Source organism: Cynocephalus volans, chromosome 8, assembly GCF_027409185.1.
Source record: "Cynocephalus volans isolate mCynVol1 chromosome 8, mCynVol1.pri, whole genome shotgun sequence".
Lineage (NCBI taxonomy): Eukaryota > Metazoa > Chordata > Mammalia > Dermoptera > Cynocephalidae > Cynocephalus > Cynocephalus volans.
The window spans coordinates 40,407,501-40,432,960 of NC_084467.1; the positions used below are offsets into that span (position 1 = coordinate 40,407,501).

The window sequence follows — 25,460 nt, forward strand, 5'->3', positions numbered from 1 at the left end:
TTTCTTGTGCTATTCTGTCATACAAACACTCTAGACAGGGAGAAGAAACAAGAAGGCCAAGGATTAATGGTGAATTAGAGTACAAATCCTTTAATGGGTGAAATGTGCCTCCTGATATACTTCCGAAATACCAATTCACATATCTGGCATAGCTATATTTTAAAATTTGCATCATAAAATGTATTCAGAAAAGAACAGACATACACTGTAAATTTACACTTTTAAAATAATGATGAAACACAAATGTGTCCACTAGTTTAACAGGACATTACTTGTCCCTCTGAAATCCCTGGACACCCCTCCCTGACCCTCCGCTCCCTGACCCTCCCCTCTCCCTTTCCAGAGGTAGCCACTCTCCTGAATTTCTGCTTTTCCTTTCTTTTAGAGTTAAGATATATACATATATCCCTAAATACCATATTGCTTATTTTTCCTATTTTCAGTCTTTTTACGGATGTGCCCACACTCTATATATCCTTCTGACTTGCTTTTTTTCACTCAATGTTAGTTTTGAGATTTACCCATGAAGTATACAGCTAGCTATATATGTCATTCATTTTCACCGATGAGTGGCATTCTATTGTATGACTGTACCACAATTTGGTTATCCATTTTATTGTCGATGAATACTTGGTTTTGCAATTACAAACACCCTGGCACATGTCTCTGGGGTACACCTGCAGGAAGTTCTCCAGCATCAGCCTAGGTGTGGAGTTTCTGAATGTTAAGGTATGTGCATATTCAACCTAACTAGGTGATGCCTGGCCAATTGTTTTCCAAAGTGATTGTGCTCTGTGCTCACTGGCACTCCTAACAGTCCTGTATGCAAGTACCGGTTGCCCTATATCTTCGACAGCTCTTGACACTCACATTATTAAGGTTTTGACAACCTGGTGAGTGTGAAGTGGTATCTCATTGTGGTGATTACTAATGAGGCTGAGGACGGCCACTTTCTCACTGAATCTACTGTTTGCTGTGATGAAGCCAAGAGCCTACCCCAGACCCGCCTGGCTGAAGCCTGACTTCTGCTGACCTCCCAGCCTGGGGATCTGGTGCAAATCACTGCCCTAGATTCCTCACCTCATAAATGAGGATAATAAGCCACAGAGTATCCTTTTTAGGGCTGGCACAACTGTTAATTCCCAGGGCCTAGCACAGTGCTTGGCACAGGGGCAAGATTATGTAACTATATGTTGAATAAATGAATGAATGAATGAATGAATGAATGTTTTTCCAGGGAAATCTGAGAGGAGAGGACACAAATCTGGACAGAAGAGGACAAGGGTATGGGTGGGGTGTGCAATTGAGGGTAAAAACTAATTTCTTTGAACTGGAGTTTCCTCACCTATAAAACAGGAATGACAGTTCATTCTCAAGAAACTGCTATGGAGAATAAGCAATTATTAGAAGGGATCATAAAGACTAACCTTTGCTAACCCATCCACTCACAGATGACGAGACTGAGGCCCAGAGAGAGAGGAAAGTGTGGGGCAGAATCCATTGCTGTCTCCCACACTCTGAGCTCATCCTGGGCATGGAGCCTGCCTGCCTCCAGTTGCCTTCCACGCTGCAGGTGCCTGTGCTATATGCATTCTTTCTCTTTATTCCCCACCAGAAGGGTTTTGCCCAGAGATTCCATTAAAAGATTTTGATTGACCTCCACTGATTCCTGACTACTCCCAAGCCTGGCTAATCCTCACTTCATCTTGTTTTGGCCTTTCCATAAGGACTGAGAGACAGGAAGGTAGGGGGCTCTATCTCTCTAGCCCCATCTCTGCTATATCCACCTGCAAGTCCCACTGCATTCCAACTATCCCATAAATCAGTGTCTTTGCTCATCTCTGCCCAGAACACCCTGGCCCCACCCTTCACTTGCCGAAGTCCTACTCATTCTTCTGAATTCAGCCTGCTTGGAACCTACCAGAGTGAGTTAGGAGACCCCACCCTACCTACAACTCTGTGCTCCCACACCTGTCTAGGTTTTTCTCTGCCAAAGCATTAATCACAATCTAATAAAACTGTAACCACATTGTCTCCCCCCACAGATAGATTCCCTCTCTAGCCCTGGGCCAGGAGAAAGCAAACATGCACCGTGACTTTGCTGGAAACTGAACCAAATGAGGGAGACAGCCTATGCTGAGGACTATGTAGAACTTTAGGTGCTCAAATCTGGCTCTTGGTGCTGTGCAAACCCTAGTGGGAACTTCTCTGGGTCTCCGTTTCACTGTCTATGAAAGTAGGATGTTAAACTAGATAATCTAAGGAGATTCTTCCAGCTCGAAGTCCCTAGTTGTCTGCAAGGTAATAAGGGCAGGCAAAGAGGCAAAGGAAAGAGAACCAGAAGGCAGGAGAATAGTTTTGATGGCCCTTAGAGCCCCAAGCCTGAGTCAGAGAAAAGGCAGAAAGAGAAAGGTGCGAACAGAGGAAGGTTCCAGAGGGGCACCCACAGCATTCCAATCATTCCCATTTCCTGGGGGTAATACACTGAATGGCCCATCCAGTTGATTAAAAGGCTTTCCTTAGATTCTAGGTATTAATCACCTGCAGTTGCCAGGAATGTCTCCCTCTGCGAGGGAGCATTTGAGATTATTGCTTAATTAACAAGGTTTATAACAGTGCTAATGTGTCCTATTTAAAAAGTTATAAAAATTAACCAGAACGCAATGCTCTGGCTCGTTTAGAAAACGCAAACACTCTGCACATTTGACCTTAATAAGGTTTAACTGTTATTCTGGAGCTTGTCATTGGAGCAAGACTCTGCTCCTGTCCTCCTGCTTTCATCTTTCTAAAGCAGTGTCAATGTTCATCTCACTCTTCTCCTATCCAATAAGGAATGATTTTTAAAATCAAAGAGAAGAGGAAATCCCTGCCAACCCTGTGAGCATAAAGGCTTTTTCCATTTTTGTACAGCAAATGTGACTAAATGTGATAAAATCATACAAAATAAATACAAACAATCTCAATCCAGCAGGCAGCTTGCATGGGAGAACCAGCCAAATGCAATCTGGAATAGCTCAAATAATTAAACTAAAAATGGTGATTGTGTGGTGGGATGGGAGACAGATTTCAAACCTGCCTGTAGTACAAATAATGATAATAATAATAATCAACATTGCATTTTAGTAAGACAAGAAACCTCTGGCGACAACAGGAGCCTGAACCTCCAGTTCAGCTTGGTTCTGTCTTTAACACTTTGTATGGCTTTGGTAAGTCAATTTCCTTCTCATTCACTTACATGGCAAGCATATATTAGGCTCTAAGCGGGTGCTAGACAAGGCTTCTAGGAGGCAAAGATACAGTAAGAAGGGAACTGAGGAAGACACTGGGTGCTTTGTGACATGTGAAAGAGGCACTTATCCACACTAAGAGGTCAGAGACAGCCTCCTGAAGAAAGGTTCACCTAAGCAGATCTGGGTGGAGAGTAGCAGTTAGCCAGGCAAAGCAGCACAGGTGGATGGTGGGTAATGTTACCTGTGTTCCAGGCACTGAAAATAGTATTTGCAAATTCTCCAAGGTGAGATGGAACAAGGCTTCTTCAGGGAAAACAGTAGTTCATTATGGTAATAACTTAGAGTTCAAGGGGAATATTGCTGAAAAATAAATCTGAGATATAGCCAGTGGCCAGATTAGGAGTTAGGAAGGTGTTTTTATGACATGTTAAGAAGCTTAATAGTGAACACTATTAACCAGCTGTGACTGGGGAAGGTGGTAAAGGGATCACATCTGGTTTCTGAAAGATCACTCTGGTTATGACATAATGGAGAGAGGAGACTGGAAGCTGCCGGAGTAATGAAGGGAAGAAACGTTGTGGCCCGGACTATGAGAGGGGCAATGAGTTGAAGAGAAGCAGATGGTTTAAGAGGTATCTGGGGACAGAACAGATGGGTACTGAAGCATGTGGATGAGTCAAGGGTGAGGCCTGGGTCCCTGGCTGGTAGTAACATTTACCAAGACAGAAGGCACAGAAGAGGCAGAAGGCTTCATGGAGAAGGAGAAAAAGGAGAGAGCAGGAGGCAGTGCCATTTTGCCAAGGTCATGTGGGCACCCGTATACATGGATCAGCAACTCAGAAGTGTGAACTGAGGTCAAACACAGATTTGAAAATCACCATTCATTGATTCAACAAATACTTATTGAGCATTCACTATATGCTAGCTCTGAACGAGATGCTCATAAAGTTTATATTCTAATGAGGGTGTGAGGAGAAAGACAATTATCAAGTAAACAAGTAAATAAGAAATGCTAGGCAGGGACTTTTAATGTGTGATGTGATAGAGAGCAATGGAGAGGCTGCTTTAGATGGGGTGGCTGGGGAGGCTTTTCTGAACCACAGGGAGGCAGGGGGTGCAGGCCAGGAGGAAGGGCACTGCTGGCCGTGAGCACAGGAAGGAGGTGGAGAAGGCCTCTGTGGCTACAGCATGGTGGGAAGTGGCAACTACGGTGCGAGATGAGGACAGAGCGGTCACCAGAAGCCAGATACCAGGCAGTGGTCAGGGTGAGGAGTGGGGATTTATCCAGAGCCATGAGCACACGGAAGGCAATGGGATCAATGAGAAGTGAGATCAGCTGAGGAAAGCATGGTAGGATGAGAGAAGAGGGCAGGAGACAGAGGAGAGGGCACAGGAAGAGAAGCCCACCAGGGAGACTAGAAGCCAGAGAGGGGGGAAGAAATCGTGAGCCTGAAGGACGCGTTTCTCAGTAAAGAAGGAATGGTCCTGCCAAGCGGTGCTGGTGAGGAGATGAGAAATGAGCCCTGGATTTAGAAATGAGGAAGTCACTGGGGACCTCGTGAACATGGAGTAAGCAGAGGCTGGGGGTGGAAGGCAAACGGCAGGGGCATTACGAGTGAGCACGGGCAGTGAGTGCACACCTGCCTGGGTGTGCAAGGAAGACAGACGTGGCGGCAGCTGGGGGACGGAAGTGGCTCTTTTGTAAGAAATGAGTAATCAAAGTATATTTAAATGATGCTGGGAAGCAACCAATATAGCGGGAGCATAATTGGAGAAACAAGGTACTCAGGAAGGCAGGTGGACTGGGATCCAGAGCCCAGACAGAACCACCAGCCCCAAATGAGAGAAGGAAACTTCTTTTGGGACATGAGGCAGATTGAGGTGATACAGCTAAGTCTGTAGGTATGTGGTTTGAAGCTGCAAAAATTCTTTTACTTTTCTCTGTGAAGGAAGAGTCAAGTCTGTCTTTTGAGAAAAGATGTTTGGAAAAGTAAAGAACATTAAAAAGGGTTTGGAAAATGAGACAATGGATCAGGGACAGGAACTCAGAGGACTTGGCAGGTGGTGCTTAGTCCCAGCTGGGGTTGAAGAGAGTGAGCCTGAAAGGACCCCCAAGTCACAAAGCTGAGGTAGATTCTTCCAGATTGTTTTACCTCTACAAGGCAGTCCTGACCCTCTTAAGGGGTAGGTTTTCAACTGAGGAAACAGACATGGAGGGAAAGTGATTTACAAGAAATCACACCAAGGGTCTGTCAGGGTCTCAGTGTTTCTTCTGCTGAACCTTCATTTACTGAGCTCCTACTGTGTGCCAGGCAATGAGAATGTGGCAATTAATCAGATACAATACCAGGTCCCTGAGGCAGACACACAGCAGATGATTTTATAACACACAACAATGGTAGGGACAGTCAGATAGGAGAAGGTCCCTGGAACCTGCTGAGTCACGTTCCAACAAGTGCAGCAGAATCAGAGGTCGCCCACCTATCAGGTGGGGCAGGGCTGAAGCCCCAGGAGGGCATCCCTCTCAGGGCGACCTCTCAAATCAGGCTTCACTATTTCAGACAGGAGGCAGACAAAAGGTTACCTATGATTATCTAAAAATAAGTGGCTGCCTAAATCAATTGATCATAAGCCAGCCAGGGAGGCAGCTACATTACAGCAGAATGAGTCCCAGACCAGAGTCATGGGGAGTGGGTTTGAATCCAGGCTCTGAAACCTTGTAGCTGTGACCTCAGGCTGGTCACTTAGTCTCTCTGTGTCCTGCTGCCTTGACCTCCAAAATATACCCTAAATCAGGCCACTTTTCTCCACTCCCACTGCTCTGCCCTTAGTCTATGGCAGCATTACCTGTCCCCAAGAGCTCTCATCCAACCTTTCGACCGATCTCTCACGTGGCCACTCTACAATTAAAGACCTCCATTGCCTTTCTACTGCAAGTAAACCCAGGCTGCTGACTGTCACCTTCATGGCCCCACAAGACTGGCTCTCGTCCACCTCCCTGACCTCAGTCTCCCCTCACTCTTGACTCCCCAGCCACCCAGGGCTTCTTCACCCCTTAAGCATGCTGGCCTTTGCACCTGCAATTTATTTTGCCTGATTCACCACCCCTCAGACTTCCTCAGGGCTGCCTCTTCTACATCCACCTTTCAGCTCAACTGTCACCTCCTCAAACAGACATTCTCCAACCACCCCAGCCAACACAGCCCTCTTTGTGCTACTGCATCACATAATGAAGCTCATAGTACCTGAAATTACCTGACTTGTTCACGGACATATTGTCTACCCCCCAGAGACTGGCACAGGGCCTGCTCAAAATACACACATCAACTGACTTGAGTCCTGCTTTCTTGATCAAAACATGGCAGAGCTGGAAACTTAGGGAAGGGTGGTTAGGAGCACAGATTCTGAAGCTAGCCCTGCTGGCTTGGACTCCTGGCTCTCCTCCCACTCTCTGTGTGACTTGAGCAAGTTACCTAACATCTCTATGTCTCAAGTTTCCTCATCTGTAAAACACGGAGAATAACAGTAGCCAACAGTAGGACTGTTTGAGGATAATGAGTTAACATTCAAAAAATGCTTTTTAAAACAGCCATAAAAAAAAACAGAACCTGAAACACAGTAAGTGCTTGAAATAATTAGCAATTACTGTATTCTCTCTGCTCCCTCTATTCCACTGTCTGTCTTTATAATTTGTATTTTCCGTACAGTAACTAGCTGTTCTCATGTTCATCTTCCCTATGAGACTGTCAGCTCCTTGCAGAAGGAGCCTGCCTTATCCCTCCTTGTGTCCTCAACATCCAGTGGATGAGAACTTAGTGAACGGATGGAGAGAGGATAGAAGAGAGGGAAGAGAGAAAGAAGAAAGTGGGAAGAGAGCAGGAGGTGAGGAGGAAAGGGAGGAAGGAAGGAGGAAAGGAAGGGAGGCAGGGAGAAGGGGAGGCGGGCAGGCAGGCAAATCAAGGCGTCCAGGACATTGCCATATCTTCAGGGAGACACATGACTTCCCATCTCTTTGCCTGCCCTCCAACCTCTCCCAAACGCTAGAAAGGAAGCTGAGTCCAGAGACTGCCAGCTGGTCTCCATCTCTCTCACAGCTCCAGGCACAATGCTAGCACCGCCCAGAACTGCAGGCCCGGCCTTTGTGGCCATCCACACAGCAGTGCTCCCTCCGCATCTCCACGCCTCTGTTCAAGCGCTCCTGCACCTTGGAGTATCTCTCACACATTTGCGTCCCCATGTCAGACACACCCTTCAAGGCCCAATTCAGCGACACCCTACCCCAGGAATTCTTCCTTGGTTTTCCAGCTAAGAGCATCCTCCCCTCCTGAGTACTCCCTTCACTGGTCACCTGTACCTCTCTCATGCTAATTCCTTGCAATGTACTTGTGTGCACAGCTCATTTGCCTTGTTAAATGTGAGCTCTTCTGGGACCTCTGGGAAATCTGCTCCTGTGTCCCTGTGCCCAGTTCAGGGCCTGGCATGCAGAGGCTTTGGAAGTGTTGAATTGTGCCTCATATATCCTTGACAGCATAAAGGATGGGATCTCAGCCCTGTGTTTCCACTCAGCGACCTACCTCTGACGATGCTTAGTTTGTGAGGCGAGAGGGGTGGCTTAGGGATTGCATCCTTCTTTTTTTTTGTGGCGACTCCTGTGACACTTCTGTTTTTCAGAACATCTGTTCCCCAAATCATGACTGCCAAGTTCTTCGTGTACTTGGAATCTCCTTGGGTTACTTGTAGCTGGTGCCATTTCTCCTCATCAACCCAAATCCCGCTTCCCAGATGGACCTGAAAGGGATAAGAATACCAGCACCTGTTCAGTCCAACATCAGGGCAGCTGGAGGCTTCTCTTATCCTTTAAAAAGCATTGCTGCACAACTGTAAGATATTTATCCCATAAATACTAAATTAACTCTCTTTAAGGGTAATAATGGTTACCACTTACCGAATACCTGTAACGTGCCAGGTCTTATTCTAGTGCTTTATGTTCACTACCTCAAATCTTCATGGCAACCCTGGACAGAAGGTCTTATGACACCATTTTCATTTCAGATGGAAAAACCAAGTTCAGAAAGGTGAGATGACCTGCTGAAGGTCACTATCAAGTGGCAGAGCTGGGATTCTAAACTATACTCATCTCATCACAACGCTGCTCAGAGCCTGACCAAATCTCAGGACATGTTGCTTAACTCCTTTCTGTGTTATACTAGAGAAGGACCTATCTCCCTTTCATGTGAACATTCTGGAACAGAAATCCTCCTAGCATGGTGATTCCCAACTTCAGCTGCACACAGGGGTCACCTGGAGAGCTGTAAATATTGCTGGTGTCTGGGCCTCACTCCCAGAGATTCTCATTTATTTGGTCTTGGTGCGTCCTAGGAGTCAGAATGGTTTAAAACGCCCTAGATAATTCCAATGTACACCTGAGTTTGAAAATGCCTCCCAGCTGGAGTAAAGAGAGCAGCTGCCCAGGCTGTGCAAGTCCTGCCTGTCTCTGGGCTTCAGTTTCCCTGTCTATGAAGTGGGAGAGCTGGATTTCAGCTCAAAGTTCCTCTGGCTCAGAACACCTATGACTTTAACAAATTGAACAGAACCACAATGTACCCAGTTTGATTCTGACTGCACATATGAGGATACTGAAAACGTTTGTGGGAAGATTCATATCATCTTTTACTTCTATTTTGCCACGAACTTTTTGAAGTACCCTTGTAGAACAGAACACAATCTTATTCTCCCTATGAGGGCAGCAGTGAGAAAATTTCAGTGCAGAGCCAATAAATACAAAAGACCCGGAATGACCTAGCAATAAGCTACAGGCTTTTAAATTTGCTCTCCTTTCTGGCTCTTTTAACAACTTGCAAACCATTTACTAATATTAGTCATTAAAAATATTAGTTTTGACTTTGCTGTTGCCATTTATGTTGTGCTTCTGCTGAGTCTATGAAGGAAGGAAATAGCCTCTGTGGGGATGGAGGGGAGGCAGCTGCTACTGAGCTAAACTTGCTAAAGAAAACTCTGCCAGAAGTCCTTATTTTCAGAAGGACCTGCAGGCCATCAATATTGCATGGTCAGGAGACATCTTGGGAGAGGTCCTGGTCTGAGAGACTGTATACACACCCAAACTGACAGCAGACTAGCAAGACCAATGGCTCAGAAGCGATTAGATCTTTCTACTGGAGCTTGGCTTTGGAAGGAAGGTGGGCACACACAGATGGGCAGACAGGTCAGCCAGCAACACTTCTTCCTTTACCAATTACTGAGGTTTTCCAACCATCAAAAAGAAAAAATAAATAGCAACACGGCCCACCCAGGAACGTTAGTAAGTAAACAATCTCTAAATCTACCTGCCATATCAGACTTCACTTCCTTTTGCTCAAAAGATCATTCAGACCGCTGCAGACAATCAGATAACTAGAACCATCTGGCCTCTCTGTGCTGCAGACTTCAACATTGCCAAATCTGTTCATACAGCTCAGGACAGATAAGCAACAGTAGAGTGAGATGTGCTGCCTAGGGCTGGCTAAACACCAACCCCAAGGTCAAATCTGGCCTTTTCTCTCCAGTTCAAACTGTAGATGGGCAGTCTGTGTGCCCAGATCAGGAATGCTAAGGACAAGTTTCTTGCTGCTTCCTGCTGGACTCTGAGTCACCTCCCTTGATGATACTCTGGAGCCATCCACACAAGCCTCCGGAGATAGGTGAAAAGCCAGGAACTTTGAATTAGATTAAATTCTGAATCAGAAAACCTTAGTAACAGAAGACAACTTTAGTATTTCAAAGATCTCTGATCATTTCTACCCTGGGCCTTGCTTTCCTATAATCTTTTAATTTATTATTCTTAAAAGAGAGATGACAATCATTTTAGCCAATGTTCTACAAGAGAAAGAGGACACCAATATTCAATACTCTCTACAACCCACCCTATAAACATGATTTTCCTTCTTAGACTAGATGAATTCTGCAGACTTTCAGACCTAACATGTCACTGTTCAGTCAGTTTTCCTTTTGAGTTTTCCTCTGCACCTGTCGGCCACTTCCTGTGACAGCCCCCAGTGCAGGTCACGACAGCAGACAGGGAAACCAGAAAAAAAGACATGTTCTGGCCTTCCTGCCTCCAGTCCTTGCTCTATACAACCCACCCTGTAAACACCGTTTTCCTTCTTAGGCTAGATGAATTCTGCAGTCTTTCAACTCTGTGTTTTTATGTCAACCCTCTGGAATTTTGAGTGGCCTCGTTTCCTGTTACATCAAATCCAATATCCTCAGCCTGGCTTAGAGGCTTCCCATCTCCATTCTATCCACCGACCTTTATTTCCCTACTATGTCCATCGCTCTCCTAAGCTCCAGAACTCATTCATTTCCTTCTCCTTCCTGTGTGCTGTGACAGATTAGAAGATGGGCTCTGGAGCCACCAGTCCTGGGTGTGAAGCCTGGCTCTTGTACCTACTAGCCGGTTAACTAGGGCCAGTCACTTCTCAAAGCTTTACTTTTCTCAGCTGCACAGTAAGCAGATCATTACGTAACTCATAGAGTTGTTTTGAAGATTAAATAGCATAAGATGGGCAACATGTCAGGACAGCACAAATCCAGTAACTGTTATATCCTTTGCCTTCTTTCCCCTACCCATGGCTCCACTCATGCCATTCCCCTGTCCAGGAATGAATGCTTTCCCTCATGTCTTCTTAAGCCTGCTAATCTTTCAAGCCCCAGTCTAAAATCCAGAAAACACCCGTAACTACTCCAGGGCTAAGTTTTTATCCCTTCTGAATTTCTAGCCCATTTAGAGCCTTTACCACCTGATTCAGCCCTTCACAGTACATCTCAGTGGGGAGGGATTCCTTACAAAGTGATCAAGATTAGTCTGAACCAAAAAAGTGATAAACTGATGAGCATATTTAGTATGTCTTAACGGCACTGGTTTTCAGTTGTGATAAGCTGAAGTTCCTTAGCAAGGAAAGTATTTTCTGACATTCACTTGAGTATAAGACCAACTTTACAGAACAGACAGAAATGACCCTGGGTAAGACCAATCACAGGTACATGCTGGGGCATTTGAGACAAGGGATCCTGAGGTCAGCAAAGCTCAGGGTAACCTGGAGCAATGTGCAGCTTTCAGGGTGTAGCAGAATGTGTTTCTCCATCCATCTAAGTATAAATTAGACTATTTAAACCTTAATGGTCTTTGCAGCTTTATGATTCAATGAATTTTTGAAACAAAACATCTTAGACAAAGAAAAGCAATACACTTTATCAGAATCAGTAACTTGTGTGGCAAGCCCTAGTCACATAAACCACAGTACACTATTTGACCAAAATGTGTCAAGGGAGGTTATTAAAAGTGTAGCATCTGGTAAGATGGAACTAGATCAAAATATATCTTTTTGAAATATTTTATAGCAAAAAACTCATTTCCTACTAGGAATTGAATCCCACTTTCATGTTCTAGGCCTTGCAGACATTCAGATCTCCATTCATGCAGAGAGGAGGAAGGGTCAGAAAAGACAGCAGAGCCGAGAACAGTGAGGACTACTTCTGGGGTGTGGGAAGTGCTACTCTGGGAAGCTGCTATCCGCTCTTCTCTCTTCATAAATCTCTCTACCTGAGTACAAATTAGTTTCAAACAAAAAGCAGGTTTTATAGCAACATGCTCGCAAAAACCAATGAAAAAACAAAATAGGCATTTTCAAGATTCGTTGTTCAACTTGTGTAAAAAAAATTAAATGAGATTTGAGAGACCCATTTTCTGGGGGAAGAATCCTACCATTGCAAAAGAGGCCCCCTATACGACTCAAAAACTGTCCATCAGCCTTCAAAGCAAGGGAGAAATAAATTTCTCTTGGAAGTTACTTTAAGAAAAACTCTAGTTACTCCGTAATGTGGTCATGACAAAAAGGAAATCGACAAACATAGAATAATTGTCTCTTCTTTTATCTTCAATTGGGGAAGGTTCATCAAACTCAGATACACAGTTCGAGTCAAAAAAAAAAAAAAAAAGAAAAAAGAAAAAAAAAGGCCTATGGAGAGCATCAGTCCAGTCTGACCTTTCACAGATAAGGACACTGGTACCCAGAAGTAAAGGACCTGCCTGAGGTCACACAGAGCTAGAAGAGACACATATAGAGCTATGCTAAGAACTCAGGCTCCAGGCTACCCATTTGCACTCCATCCTGCCACCTGTCCTCTGCAAAACGGACTTCTAAAGCCTGTTGAATGAAGCCAGGAAAGGCAGAATGGGACTGTGGGAGACGTAGGGAATGACAGCACATCCAAGAGAGCCCTGAAGACAAACAGGTTTTATTTCCTTATCTTGACAATATTTGCTTTGGCTCAGGTTGGCCAGTTGCAGGGATATATCTGGACAGACCCAAATAAAACAACCTTTTCTCTTTTATCAACCCACTGGGGAATGATACTCGATAAACAGAGATCTTTCGAAGCATGAGGCAAGAAAAATGAACAGATGCAGATGACTCTTTGGGGAGAATGAGAGGTGATGTCTGTAAAGTGTGCCATGGTGGCACAGAATACAATGTGAAAGCTGGAATTTACCAGTGCCCGGACCAAGGCTCTGATACACTGCTTCGAAGATGAATTCATTTGGATGTCAGAAGGATATCACAACAGTTTGCTCCCCTGCCCTGCCGCTATATCATCGTGTGACATTAAGACTTCCAAAGGCTGTTCCATTACTTTTCATCCCTGTATCAATATTATTACTAATAGTGCTTAAGTTTTCTTTCATGATTTGTTTCCAAGGGTCATAAAAGAAAATCTGAAGAGTTACATGTGGCCCTACCACTGCAGAGTGCACAGCTTGAAGGTGGTTTAGGACCAGAGAGCGTGTCTCATTCATCCATCTCCCTGGTATCTAGCTCAGGGCTTGGTACTTACAGATACTTCATAAATGCTGAACGAATATATATTGAGTTGTTATCTGTAAATCAGATATTTCATTTCCAGTTCATCTTAAAATTTTAGGCATCTGGTTTCACAGGAGGGTAGGACAAGTTTCATCAAACTATCGTGGGAATTTTTAAAAAATCTTTTGCACTAATAACTAAGTTGAAATGTCAGTTTAGTTTTACAGTTGCTTTGTCCCAATATTTAAAAAAAAAAAAAAGAGGAAGAAAAGAAAAAAGACAAGTCCCAGCAAAACTACACTGATTATAACATATAAATTCCAGAAATAGTGACTCAGGGCTGGGCCAGGAGGCCAACCAGCAAGTTGTTTCGGAAAGCTCCCACCATACTCTCCATCTTTACTCTGACTAACAAACACTTGCAGGGAATGGATATTGAGCTTTAAACACTACCTTGCCATTGTCTAGGATATACTTGTCCATGACAGGCGCAGGAGCGGGGTAATAGGACGACGTATTTGCTTCCTCACTGAAAGTGCTCCGTAACTCCGGCTCGGGCTCGAGACATTCTGACTTTACTTTTTCCAAGTCAATGGCGGGACCTAGGCAGTTAAGAAAAGAGATCTGTCTAGAACTCCAAGGAAAATAAAAGGCAAATATTTTTAACTACGCATCTATCAGCACATGGTGGCACAGAAAAAAAAAAAAAAATGCTAGCTTATTTTTGTCCATTGGACTACACTTAATCCCAGACTCAAAAGTGATGTGAGGTATGAATGTCACAAGGGAAAAGGTGGAAAACTGGAAGACAAGGATGGACTAGACTCTAATTAAGTATGAATAAAGAGCACTCTTGCAGGGTGTCATTGTCTAAATGGAAAGGCAGGCGATTCAACTTCCTCCACAGGAAAGAGGTTCTGTTAAGAGGGTTGGAGGAGAAGGGGTGGCAATTACTGCAATATGCAAACTGTGTACAGTACTTGCCAAAAATCCCATTTCCGCAGCCTACAGTGGAGAAGGCCACAGGGGAAGAAGGGAGGTTAGGAAGGCTGTGGGGAGAAATGCACGGGCCTCCCCCTCCCCAAGACCTAGTATCTAGATAGGAGCATTTCAACCAAGAAATTAAAATATAATACAGATTAAGCCCCTGATTGCCTGATCCAGCAGCTACTCTGATTTTTATTTTAATGCAATCAACACAAATTATGTGAGGTTTAAACAGTGAAAGGAAGTTAGATAAATGGTGGTTTCTTAGGGGGATTTTTTTTCTCCATTAGCTTCTAAAAACGATGGACTATTTTTTAAAATCACCTATTATGTCTTGATTACCAAAGGGCAGAGAAACAGGGTGCAAATGGGTAAATAAGGCCAAATGGCTTGATTAACTTTTGTGGGAGAACAACTTCAAGGGCTAACATTGAGCATGCTGGAAATTCTCTCTATGCAAACATTTCATAAGTTGACTGGGATCAGAGATTCAGCCACTGCCACAGCAGCTTCCCGTGGCTGTGCTTATTACTTAAGTAACTGATGAATTCACAGTCAACGTTCTCTTATCCTAACCATATGGACAACTGGGTACAAAGCCCTTTACATACTAAAGCCCTGTACAACAATTTGGTCACAATTCTGTTTAGTTTCCACATCCTAGACTTTGGCTGGAGGTAGGGAATGTATTGGTGATTTTGTTACTAAAATTCTTCATGAGAGGGCTTCCCAGAAAGAGAATGTCAATCCTGGGTTGCTGGCAGCTGCCAACAACAAGACACAATCTCTGTACTCTCCGAAGATTTAAGCATGGACTTTGCACAAAGCTGAATACAAGACGCCTGGAAAGCAGAACAGAGCAGATGAAAGAGCTCGCCTCAGCTGGGTAGAGAGATTTCAGGTCCCGTTTCTGGCTCTGCTGTGTTTTAACTGTGTGACCACAGGTGAGTGAACTGCAGATGCAGAAGTCGGCAGAGTGAAGGAATGAGGGCATCAGGATCATTCTGATCGCATCACCCGATAACTAACGTGTGACCTATTCAAGGACTGGGCCTAGGTCTTATTCTCCCCTTTGTCCACAGCACCCGGCACTGAAGAGGTGCTCGCTGAATGTTTGCTAAATGAGTAAAAGAATGACAACAATGAATGAATAATTCTAAAGTTTCAGAAGCAGATGCCAAAGTTTCTCCTCTCAGTGAGGGACTCGGGTTGAATTTCTGAGATACAAACTAACTCAAGTGGAACATTTGGTCTTTTTTCAGATCTGGAAACAGATAATCACTTCAGTTTCCTCTAAGAAGCAAGTGGCTGGGTTGGCATCTGAGGCCTCTCCCTGCTCTGACGTTCTGTGACAAGAGAACGGAATGGGCTGAGAGGAGCAGGTCCACGTAGCCACTGGTTTACAGGTCATCTTTGGCAAGATAATGTCCCTCCTCTAAGTCTCCTTTTCCTTCCATGAGAGGAGGCTCTTGGATAAGAGAATGAATTCAGCCCAACTATGGCTTCAGTCTGGTTCTCTCCCATCCATCTCCACAATGGCTTCAAAAGAGATCTCCCACATGACCACATCCTTCCTTGCTTAGGCTCCCCATGACCCTTAAAATTAAGTCCTACACCATCACTTCCTTAAGGCCCAGAACAACTAACCTCTTCTTCACCTCTAGGGCTCACTTCTTGCTCCCCATCAATACTTACCTCTGTTCAGGTGCCTCAAGTGTTATGTTGTCCCTGGCCTGGGTACTGTTGTCTCAGCCTTGAACGCTACCTCATCTGTCTGCCAACCCCCCAGTCAGACTTCAGGACACAGCTTAGGTGTCTCCTTTGTGAAGCCTTGCTCTGATCACTCCCAGGTAGAGTCTCTACATTGTAAATACTTCCAGCAAATTATGTTTCCAATCATCTGCCTAACCGTTTTCAACATAAGACTGTGAAGCTCTTCAAGAGCAAAGTTTTACTCCCTTTGCAGTCATGGAGTCTAGGGCAGTACCTGGCACATAGCAGGCTCTTAGTAAATTCTTCATGACATGAGAGGGGAAAGAGAGTTGGGCGGGAATGGAGACTTTAATGAACTGGGACAAAGATTCTGAAATAAAGCCCTGCTGCTGAGTGGGGGTGTTTGGGGGTAGAGGTGTGGGTGGGTGGAAAGCAGTTCTCTCGAATATCTGTAACTTTTCTTGTAGCCCAAGAAGTTAAACAGAAATTAGAAGCATCTAGTCAGAAGAATGGACAATTCGGATGACTACAGCCGGTAGACAAAGGACTCCACACTGTCTACAGAGGGACATCTAAGGGATATCAGAAGGAGCAAGGGTTGAGAGTCATCTTTCTGGCTCCAAACCGTGTTGGTCCCCTCCCCATAATCAGATTCATTCTAGGCAAAGTGGCCTGCCTAACCCTCTCCACACATTCGCCATTCTTTCCTGCCTTTTAGTCTTTGCTTGTGCCATTCCCTTTGTCCAAAATATTCTACCTGTACAGATGTCCACCTATCCGAATCCACCAGTGATTCAAGGCTCGACTGAAATGCCACCCCCTTCAAGAGTCAGCCCTGCCCTCTCAAATGGAGGTAAATAATTCTCTCCACCTCTTGGCTTGGGATCTAGAGTCAGAGAAACTGGGCTTTAAATACTGGGTTTGTCACTTAGTGTTTAGGTGAGCTGACTCTTCCTCCCCTCCCCCCACTCTACCATAATAACCAGATGCACTCACTTGTTTCTAGGTCTGTCTCCCCCTCTAGACTGTGAAGCTTGAGGCAGGTGGGATTGCCTCTTTTTATGTCAGAGACCAGGGCTCATCCAGCACAGTGCTTGGTTCAAATTCTATCCTTGGGAGATAATTTACACATAATTACTTAACCTCTCTGACCTTGTTGCCTCACCTGAAGGGAGGAATGACAACAGTGGCCTGGCAAGACCTGAAGATGAAATGAGTAAGCACATATATGAAACAGTGATTTCAGAGTCTGGCACAGAGTGGGCTTTTGGTAATTAGTGGTTCAGCACCTCCCACCCCCCAACATACATCAGACTTGTGTGCTTCAGTTTGTCTCTACTAAACCATGGCTTCTGCTTCTGCACCTAGTGCCTCACACAGGCCCGGCACAGAGCAAGTCCTGCACTCCATGGCCCACCCACTCTGCCCTAGTCCCCCACTGGTCTCCTCAGGGACTGATGGAGTTCTGTCAAACACTGAGGCTGGGATCTCTGACTCTCAAGGAAAACGATTTCTTGGCATTCTCAGCACAGTTTAACACCAGGCGGCGGCTCTCTCAACAGAGTCCTCCTTCCACGGCATTGTATACAGAAGGTACCTGAAGCCTCAGCCTCAGCCAGGAAGGCAGCTTGGAAAAACCAGCCAAAGGCATATCTTAAAAGGGACCTTTCTTTCAAGACACCTGGTATGAATCCCAGCTGCATGACCTTAACAAGTCACCTCACCTCTCTGTGCCTCAGTGTTCCCACCTGCAGGATGGGACATGCCAGGAGCCACCAGGCAGACTGATGATGCTCTGGAAGAGCCTAGCACTGAGGCAGGTGCAGAACAGAGAGAGGCTCAGAAAATGGCAGATGAATGAAGGGATGAATCAATCAATAAGGCATAGTGTTTAGCATTACAGAATCAGAAAATAGCATGCGGTTTCTTTGGGGAGAGAGGGGAGGGCCTCTAGTGCTTTTAATTTAAGAGGGGGGAAAATCACTTCATTGCAAATTTTAGTTCGCTCCACTGCCGATGTTGGTAATTTACATCTCATTACAACAAACGCCTCAGATTGCTGTTTTGCTTTTAAAAATTTCTGAGGCATTGTTCTCCCTCAAACACATGTGACCAAATTAGCCACAATAATAAGCACTTGCGTTAAGGACAGCATTGTACTATCTGGCGCAGATATTTTAGGTAACAAAGGAACTTTTTTCACTTTGTGGGAAGAGTAGGATTCAAAAAAGGCATGGGTGGGCGGGGGGGGGGAGCGGCTTTGATCCACTTGTTCTGGTATTGACACATACTTGAGGTTTATTTTGGGGAAAATATACCTTCCATGAAGAGAAACCTCTCAGCTGGGTGAAGAAAGCTTTTAAAAAAGTATAAAAGGTAGTACCTGTCTTTTCATTCAGTCATTCATGAAGCCATTCATTCCTCATACAGTCTCTGACTGCATACCAAGATCTAGGCTCTGTAAGAGGCACTGGGGACCCAGAGACAAATAAAGTATGTCCCAGTTCAGGAGAAGTTCAGAATTTAACATGTGAAACGCTATTCCATCGCATGCAAATAGCTGTGACTTGATGGATGAGCAATGAATTCAGTGTTAGAAAAACATGGTACAAATCCCGGTTCTGTTATTTACTTACCTTTTCAAGCCCTAGTGGCTTCTTCCATAAAATGGGAATCATGGCACAGAGTAAGGGGCATGTAAGTGTTTGCTGGTGGAACAAACAGATGAAATTATGCTATTCTCTATTCTTGTTTTATCTTAAATTGGACTAATGCTGTTCTTTATGGAAAGTTTTCTAAAAAGTTAATGCTTATGTGACTTCCAGGAGGTGTAGAAATCACCTATTTCTTCAAAACATATGTTTGGACACTAAACCCCATTTCTGATTTCTGCTGAAATAGAAAGGTTAATAATATTACATTTTTTAAAAAGGACTAAGTCCTTCTATTTACTTCTGTAAGTCAGTAGGAATTATCTGTTATAGGTACAGTTCTAGTTTCTTCATAAATGCAAACTGGATCAAGTCAAAACTTTTAAATGCATACAGAATACCTACTGTGGCACAAAGGCATTCTAGATTTGGTAGAATAAAGATCCACCTTGTTGAGAAGGACCCAAGCATGAGAACAGCTATGTAACAATAAAGGAGGTAAATAAGGGCCTTGGATAGAGATGGGAGAGATGACCCAAAGCTGGGCGATCTCACCTGCCATTGTAGCCCTGCATCTGCTGATTAGCCCCATTATGCTTCCAGTGAGGGCACAGACAAATCTGGTCTCATTCCTTTAGTGAGAATCTACTAAGTGCATACTAAGTGCCAGCCATGGGCTAGGTGGCCTTGAGTAATCCACAGTCCAGCAGTGGAAAGAGACAGGCAACAGATCATGACCACACCACGTGGCTGACAAGGATAAAGACTTTGGAACCGAAGCAAAAGAGGAGGTGTTACACCTGGAGGAGAATAGAAGGGCTTCAGAAGGACAGCCACAAACTTCTGTGCTGGGGCATAAAGGATGGGCAGGAGCTTGTTGAGTGTGAAGTTCTAGAATGGGGTAGTTATCTTTATATGGTGAAGGCAAGTGGCACAAAATACAAGCTCACTGACCAGAAAGTGGATAGTGTGATGATGGGCACAGATTTGGAGAGGGAGAGATGACTGCTGGCTAAGTGATCCTGGAAGGCTTCAGGGAAGAGGTAAGTTCTGACTGGGGCTTTGATGGGTGGGTGAGGTCTGAGGAAGGCGTAGGAGCAGTCAGGCAGGGGATGTGATCAGAGCAAGTGGCAGTTGTTCAAGTCCTTCTCCCCCGCCCTCTCCATTTTCTGAGAGCCTTCTGTGAGTGAGGGCTGGAGCAGGCTTCATGCACTTCTAGCATGAGTCCTGGATTGGGCAAGATCCTGCACCTCCCATGGATGCCGCCACAGTAGAGAGGCTCCCTCTGGGAATCTGAACCACAGGGCAGCAGAGCCGGGAGGGATCTGAGAGGGGCCCCTCTCCAGGAGGGGAGAAGCACAGCGGGAGACAGGTGGTAGAAGTGGACCCAGGTCCCCAGTCTTGGGGGTCAGCATTCCCCCCCCAACTTCGAATGCCATATGGAATTCATCTTTGCTAAATGATGCCTATTTTAAATGACGTATTTAAGAAGGAAAGGTGACCCACACCTACTGAAAGTCCTCTTTGTTAAATACCTTACATCAAAAGTATCTCTTTTTTTTCTCTCAGTAGCACTTTTCACCCCACTGTTGTGTTTAACGTGACATTTGTTTAACATCTCCCTGACTAGAATGCAGACACGGAGGGAATCTCAGTCTTGTTCACTGCTATATCCCAGCACCCAGCACAATATCCCGGCACATATCGAACTCTCATTAAACATGTGTTGTAAGAAGTTAATCCTCATGGTTGTCCTGCACAACTGGTCTTCTTATCTCTGCAGAGGCTAAGAGAGGTAAAGCCACTTGCCAAAAGTCACATGGGTGGTGAGTGCTCAAAGTCAGGTGTCAGACCCCAAAAACTTGCCCTTTGCACTACCCTGCACCTCCTCAGCTAACTGCACTCTCAGAGATCTCATAGGCTTCTCACCTAAGGCTCATCTGTGGGACCTTCAGCTCAGCTGACTTTCCCTGACCTTCCTAGGGGTTCTGTATGGAACTCCACAGTCATGAGAGGGACAGTGTCACCAGGATTCATCTCACCTCTAGGAGTGTATCCTTTGCCAGCTGGTGGCAGGGAAGACTGGGAGGGTTCCTCATCTGCAGTTCTTTCACTTCTTTCTTGCCCAATGATCTGGGCTCAGACAGTATATCAACAGCAGGGTATGTGCAGGACAGCATGGGTCTGCCCTGCCAGAGAAGTACTGAAGGCTGGCACGTGTGCTTAATCCATGTGCAATGGTCCTAAACCAGAACTGTGTGGGTAGGGGGGCTAAGAGGTGGTGGAGGGAATAAGTGGGGTGGGTGGCACAAGGGCTGCCCTCGGGTTTCTGAGGTGCTGCTGTGCACACAGTGAACACCTGAGGGCAGCAGTCATGGAGAGGCAGAGTTCGACCATGTGGCTGATATCTCCCCACCAAATCAATCCATGACCCTGGCCTTGGTTGATGCTCCCTTCAGGTCATGAGCCCTTCCAGAGTAGGCACTATATGGGATTCATCTTTGCTAAATGGTTGTTGACTGATTTGTCCGACTCAAAGGAAAACAGCGACTCGGGGTGAGGGACTGCACCCCAGGTCACTGCAGTGGGGAGAAGCCCCCTGCAGTAGGGGGTGGGGCAGTTCTATCTGTTCTCACCTACCCCTGTGGCCTCATCTCTCCTTCCTACCCAACCCTTCACTGGTACAGTCCAGCCAGAAACTACTTTCAGTTCTCTGAATAAGCCAGCCTCTCTTAAAATGCCAAATCTTTGTTCAGGCTCTCCTTTTGCCCGAGATACTGTTAACTTCCTCTTCATTTGAATAAATCCAACTAGTTCCTTAATTTGGGGCTTTTCCAGCCACCCATAGCACCCCTGCCCCTACCAGGTAAGGAGCCCTCTTCCACATCTCTCCCAACACCCTGGGAGCCCAGGAGCACATCAAGGCTCACAGTACACTCTAATTGGCTGCTGATGAGACTCTTAATTCTGTAAGGCAGTGACAGCGTTTTATCTATTTGACTTCCCTCAGCCCAGCACAGGGCCTGGAACAGAGGAAGAAAATAAATGTTTCCTGCACAGAAACATTGCCTTACAGTCAGAGCCTACCAATAATGGGATGGGCTGCACTGGAACTCAGTTAGTGAGCTTCTAGTCTCTAGGGGAATGTTAGAGGAGGCTGGGTGATTGCTTGGCAGGGAGGCTACAAAAGACTTCCTGTCTTGTGAAGGCTAGACTAGGTGAACTCTGGGGCTCCTTACAGGATTAAGACCCTGGAACTCTAAGAATTGCCTCCCAAACTCAGAGAGCCCCCTGGAGCAGCCAGGGAGGGTGCAGCCAGCCCCTGGACCCCAGTGAACCCTGGCGGCCAGACTGATTCCATCCAACCACATCGGCTGAACATAAACCTTCCTCCACTCCCTCTGGATGATAAGACCCCATATATTCAGATTCTGCACAGCATAGACATGTCCTTTCCCCTCCCTGGGCCTCAGTTTTCCCATCTATATGATAGGAGTGAAAAGCTGAATTGGGTTCTCTCTAAAGAGATAATTTCTACAAAAGTGCTAGTAATGTTCTGGTTGGCAACTTGAGGCCATGTACTCTGGTAAGGGTGTAACTATGAAGAAATGGTGGGGTTTTAAATTAAGCAGGAAGCATCCATCTAAGAGCTCAAGGGTCCTGCAGTCTCAGCACCCACTGCAGTACAAAAAGGAGGTCAAATCAGGAGGGCAGGCAGAGGAGGCGGCAGTGCCATAGAAGCACAGAGGCTGGGTGACTCTGTGACCAGCCTGGCTGATGCACGGACAAGGAGGAAGACCTCAGTTTGAAACATGCTTCTCTCATTTCCTGGGTGTGTGGCCTCAGGCAAGTAACCTAATCTCTCTGAGCCTGTTTCCTCATCTGATGATCCTATCTACTGCTGAGGTTGTCTTACGTATGAAAAACACTTCCTGTCTGGCCCAAAGCAGGTGTTCAGAGAGACTGTCCCTTGCCTGTAATGAACTCTTTCCCACCTCTGTTTCCTAACTGGCAGATCTAGCGGAAAACAAGCCCGCACATGGTGATACTGAAGGCAAAGCCCTGCTCTCATGGAGAAGCAGTATATTCCTATTCTGGCAATGTGGAAAGCCCAGCAACTTCCTCTGGATGTTCTAGGTATTTGAGCAGTTAGCAAAAGGACAGCCTATAGCTTTCTGTCAGCCCTATACCCACGGACCTCAGGAAATTGAACTCTAGGGAGAAAGTGGAAGAAGGATCTTGAATTGTTCAGCGACTCTGAAATCAACTTTTAAATAATTTGAGATGAACTGTGGCTAATTCTGATTTGGTCAACAGTGCAAAAAAGTCCTTCAAAGGGGAAGATGATCAATATTTTTCAGATAAGCTATTCCAGTTCACACTACTAGATCTCTTTCTGCCATCCAGGTTGGGGAGGTGCAGGGCACAGTAGAGTTTGGCCCCACTCCACTACTGACTCTGAGGCGGCAGGCAGCCTGTGGCCTCCAGGGACTCGCCTCTGCCATGGGGATAAGAAAACCTGACAGGACAAACGGCGCTCTCCTGTCCTCTTCAGCCTCCTCTCAAAGCCCAACTTCTTTTAGTGCCTCTGCTCATTGGTGAGAATGAACTGACAGCTGAAAGAGATGAAAAAGAGCTCTGAGATAAACAGTCCTGAGCAGGAGAGCGCTGACAAAGAGGAAATTGAGCCATAACTAGTGATGTCTGGAGGAATCGAGGGGGTCAATAGGGGTGGTCGAGAACTGGAGATGGGAAGATGGAATCCTGCCCAGAAAAGGAAGGGGAAGAATTCTACAAACTGCAGACCAGTGAGCATGAAATCAAGTCCAGGCATCGCTGTAAAATGGACTATTCAAATATGCTTTCTGAGGACTTACAAGGGGAAGCAAGAAATCTCCAGGGGTCATTAGGGGTTGGCCAAAGATTAAGGCATGCCAGACAACCACATCTGTGTCCCACTAGGACAATGAGTGTCCACGATGTGCCAAGCACCATACATAATCTCATGTACATCCTCAAGTGATCCTAGATCTTAACGTAGGACCTACTGACTACGTGCCAGCCTCTGGGCAGACAACTTCACTGCATTTGCTCACTCAGTCCTTTTAAGAACCATAATGGTTGGTACTATCATTTTTACGGATGAGGAAACTAAGGCTCAGGAAGTTAAGTAACTTGCCTAAGGTAACAAAATCAGAATGTGAAAAAGCCAGGGTTCAAAACCTCAGTATTTCTGACTTCAGGGCCCATGCAGGCTCTTAATTATTGAGCTGGCTTTCCTGCCTGTAGATGGTAGGCATTAAGATATCAGTTTTAGGGCCGGCCCGTGGCTCACTTGGGAGAGTGTGGTGCTGATAACACCAAGGCCTCAAGTTCATATCCCTATATAGGGGTGGCCAGTTAGCTCACTTGAGAGAATATGGTGCTGACAACACCAAGTCAAGCGTTAAGATCCTTTTACGGGTCATCTTTAAAAAAAAAAATTAGAAAAAAAAAATCAGTTTTACGTCTTTTACAAAAGATGAGAAAACAGAGACTGAGAAGGGCTGAATCATTTGCTGTAAGTTACACAAGCAATGAATTAAGAGAGCTGATATTCAAACCCAAGAAAAATCTGTTGCTAAAGCCCAGGTTGCCTCCAGTACAAGGGAAAACCAGCAGGAAGCATTTGACTGACATTAGCTGTCTTTTCTAAGGCACCATCAGAGACCTGGGCTTAAAGAAACCAGCTTAGACCGCAAAGGATTTTAAAGATCAAAGCTGGTATTTTAACGGACCTTGGACAGAGCACAAGGCACAAACTCAGAGGGTTACAGAGGTGTTAGCAATCCACTTCTAAAGAGCCAAGACACATATGCAGACCACAATCGCTTTCTCTTTCTTCAAAAATTTCAACCAGCTTATGATCTAGCCAACAGGGACATTATCTCTTCTCTTCGCATTCTCCTCTCTCAAATGGAGATAATAATCCTTACCCGGCCTTGCAATAATGCTATCGAAATAGTCCAATGAGATAAAAATGTCAAGGTGCTTTGATCACCAGTAAAGTGTCATGCACATATGAATTACTGTTATTATTCTTATTATCTATGCCTCTTCTGGTCAGAATTCATCATTTCTGCCTAACATTCCCTGACAAAGCACATACAAAATCTAAAACCATCATCTGTCTCCCTCCTGCAATTACAGCACTGATTTCATTCTGCATGGGGTCATGTTGTGTGCATGTCTGTGCTCCCCGCTAGACTTGTGTGCATCCTGAACACAAGGATTCCATCTACTCCTCTTTATATTCCTCATGGAGCCCTTTAGAGCTTTACTTGAACTAACGTTACGCGAGTCATACCGAAATGAAGTGGTACTTACAGTGTTAAAAACTGAGGCGGACAGCTAAGCCTTGGTATTTGTTCTCTAAGAACAGGGAATTTGGCTGAGGAGAATAGAGAGAGACCTGAGAGTTACCCCATTCTCATAAATGGGAGGTCACCTTTCCCACAGGGTGTCTACTGTCCCACTTGCCCTCAGCCCCTTGGAATTCTTTGAAGCTGCAAACCCTCAGTTTAAAAATCACTACTCTAACCCACCAGCTTGTGCATGTTTAATAAAAAGGATTCTGTCTCATTTGTTTCTATATTCCCAGCACCAAACCCAGTCCTGGCACAAAGCATATACTCAATAAATGTTTATTCAATAAAAGAGAGAATAAATGAATGAACAGACACACAAACCTGTACCTTGTAAACTGGAATGTCTTCATGCTTTCTGCATCCTTGGCATTTACTTCTTTGGGGGAGGGTGGGCAGGAAAGGGAAGAAAAGGAAAAAGGGACTGGCATTTAATGAACGCTTACAATATGCTGCTTATAGGGCTAGAAGCTACAATGCTTCCCCATTTAATTTTATGCTGCTCACAGGGCTAAACTCTACACATGCTTCCTCATTTAATTTTGACACTCTCACAGAGGCCCTGAAAGAAAGGACCCTGAGGGGAGGAAGGTGAGGTTCCTTCCCATCAGAAGG

The 25,460-nt window shown here is 45.3% G+C and overlaps 2 protein-coding genes across 4 annotated transcripts in view; both read right to left on the reverse strand.

Moving 5' to 3' along the window:
* AGBL4 (AGBL carboxypeptidase 4) overlaps positions 1–25,460 on the reverse strand; it is a 1,343,713-nt gene that overhangs the window by 208,701 nt on the left and 1,109,552 nt on the right. The gene's annotated exons all lie outside the window — the stretch shown is intronic.
* Positions 1–25,460, reverse strand: part of BEND5 (BEN domain containing 5) — a 48,293-nt gene that overhangs the window by 147 nt on the left and 22,686 nt on the right. For all 3 annotated transcript variants that reach the window (XM_063106134.1, XM_063106133.1, XM_063106135.1), the window contains 3 exons: positions 13,544–13,692; positions 7,805–8,018; positions 1–30 (listed from right to left, as the gene is read on the reverse strand). The exon at positions 1–30 is cut by the window's left edge and continues 147 nt beyond it. In XM_063106134.1, the coding sequence (XP_062962204.1) occupies positions 1–30; positions 7,805–8,018; positions 13,544–13,692 (393 nt within the window). The remainder of the gene's footprint in view (positions 31–7,804; positions 8,019–13,543; positions 13,693–25,460) is intronic.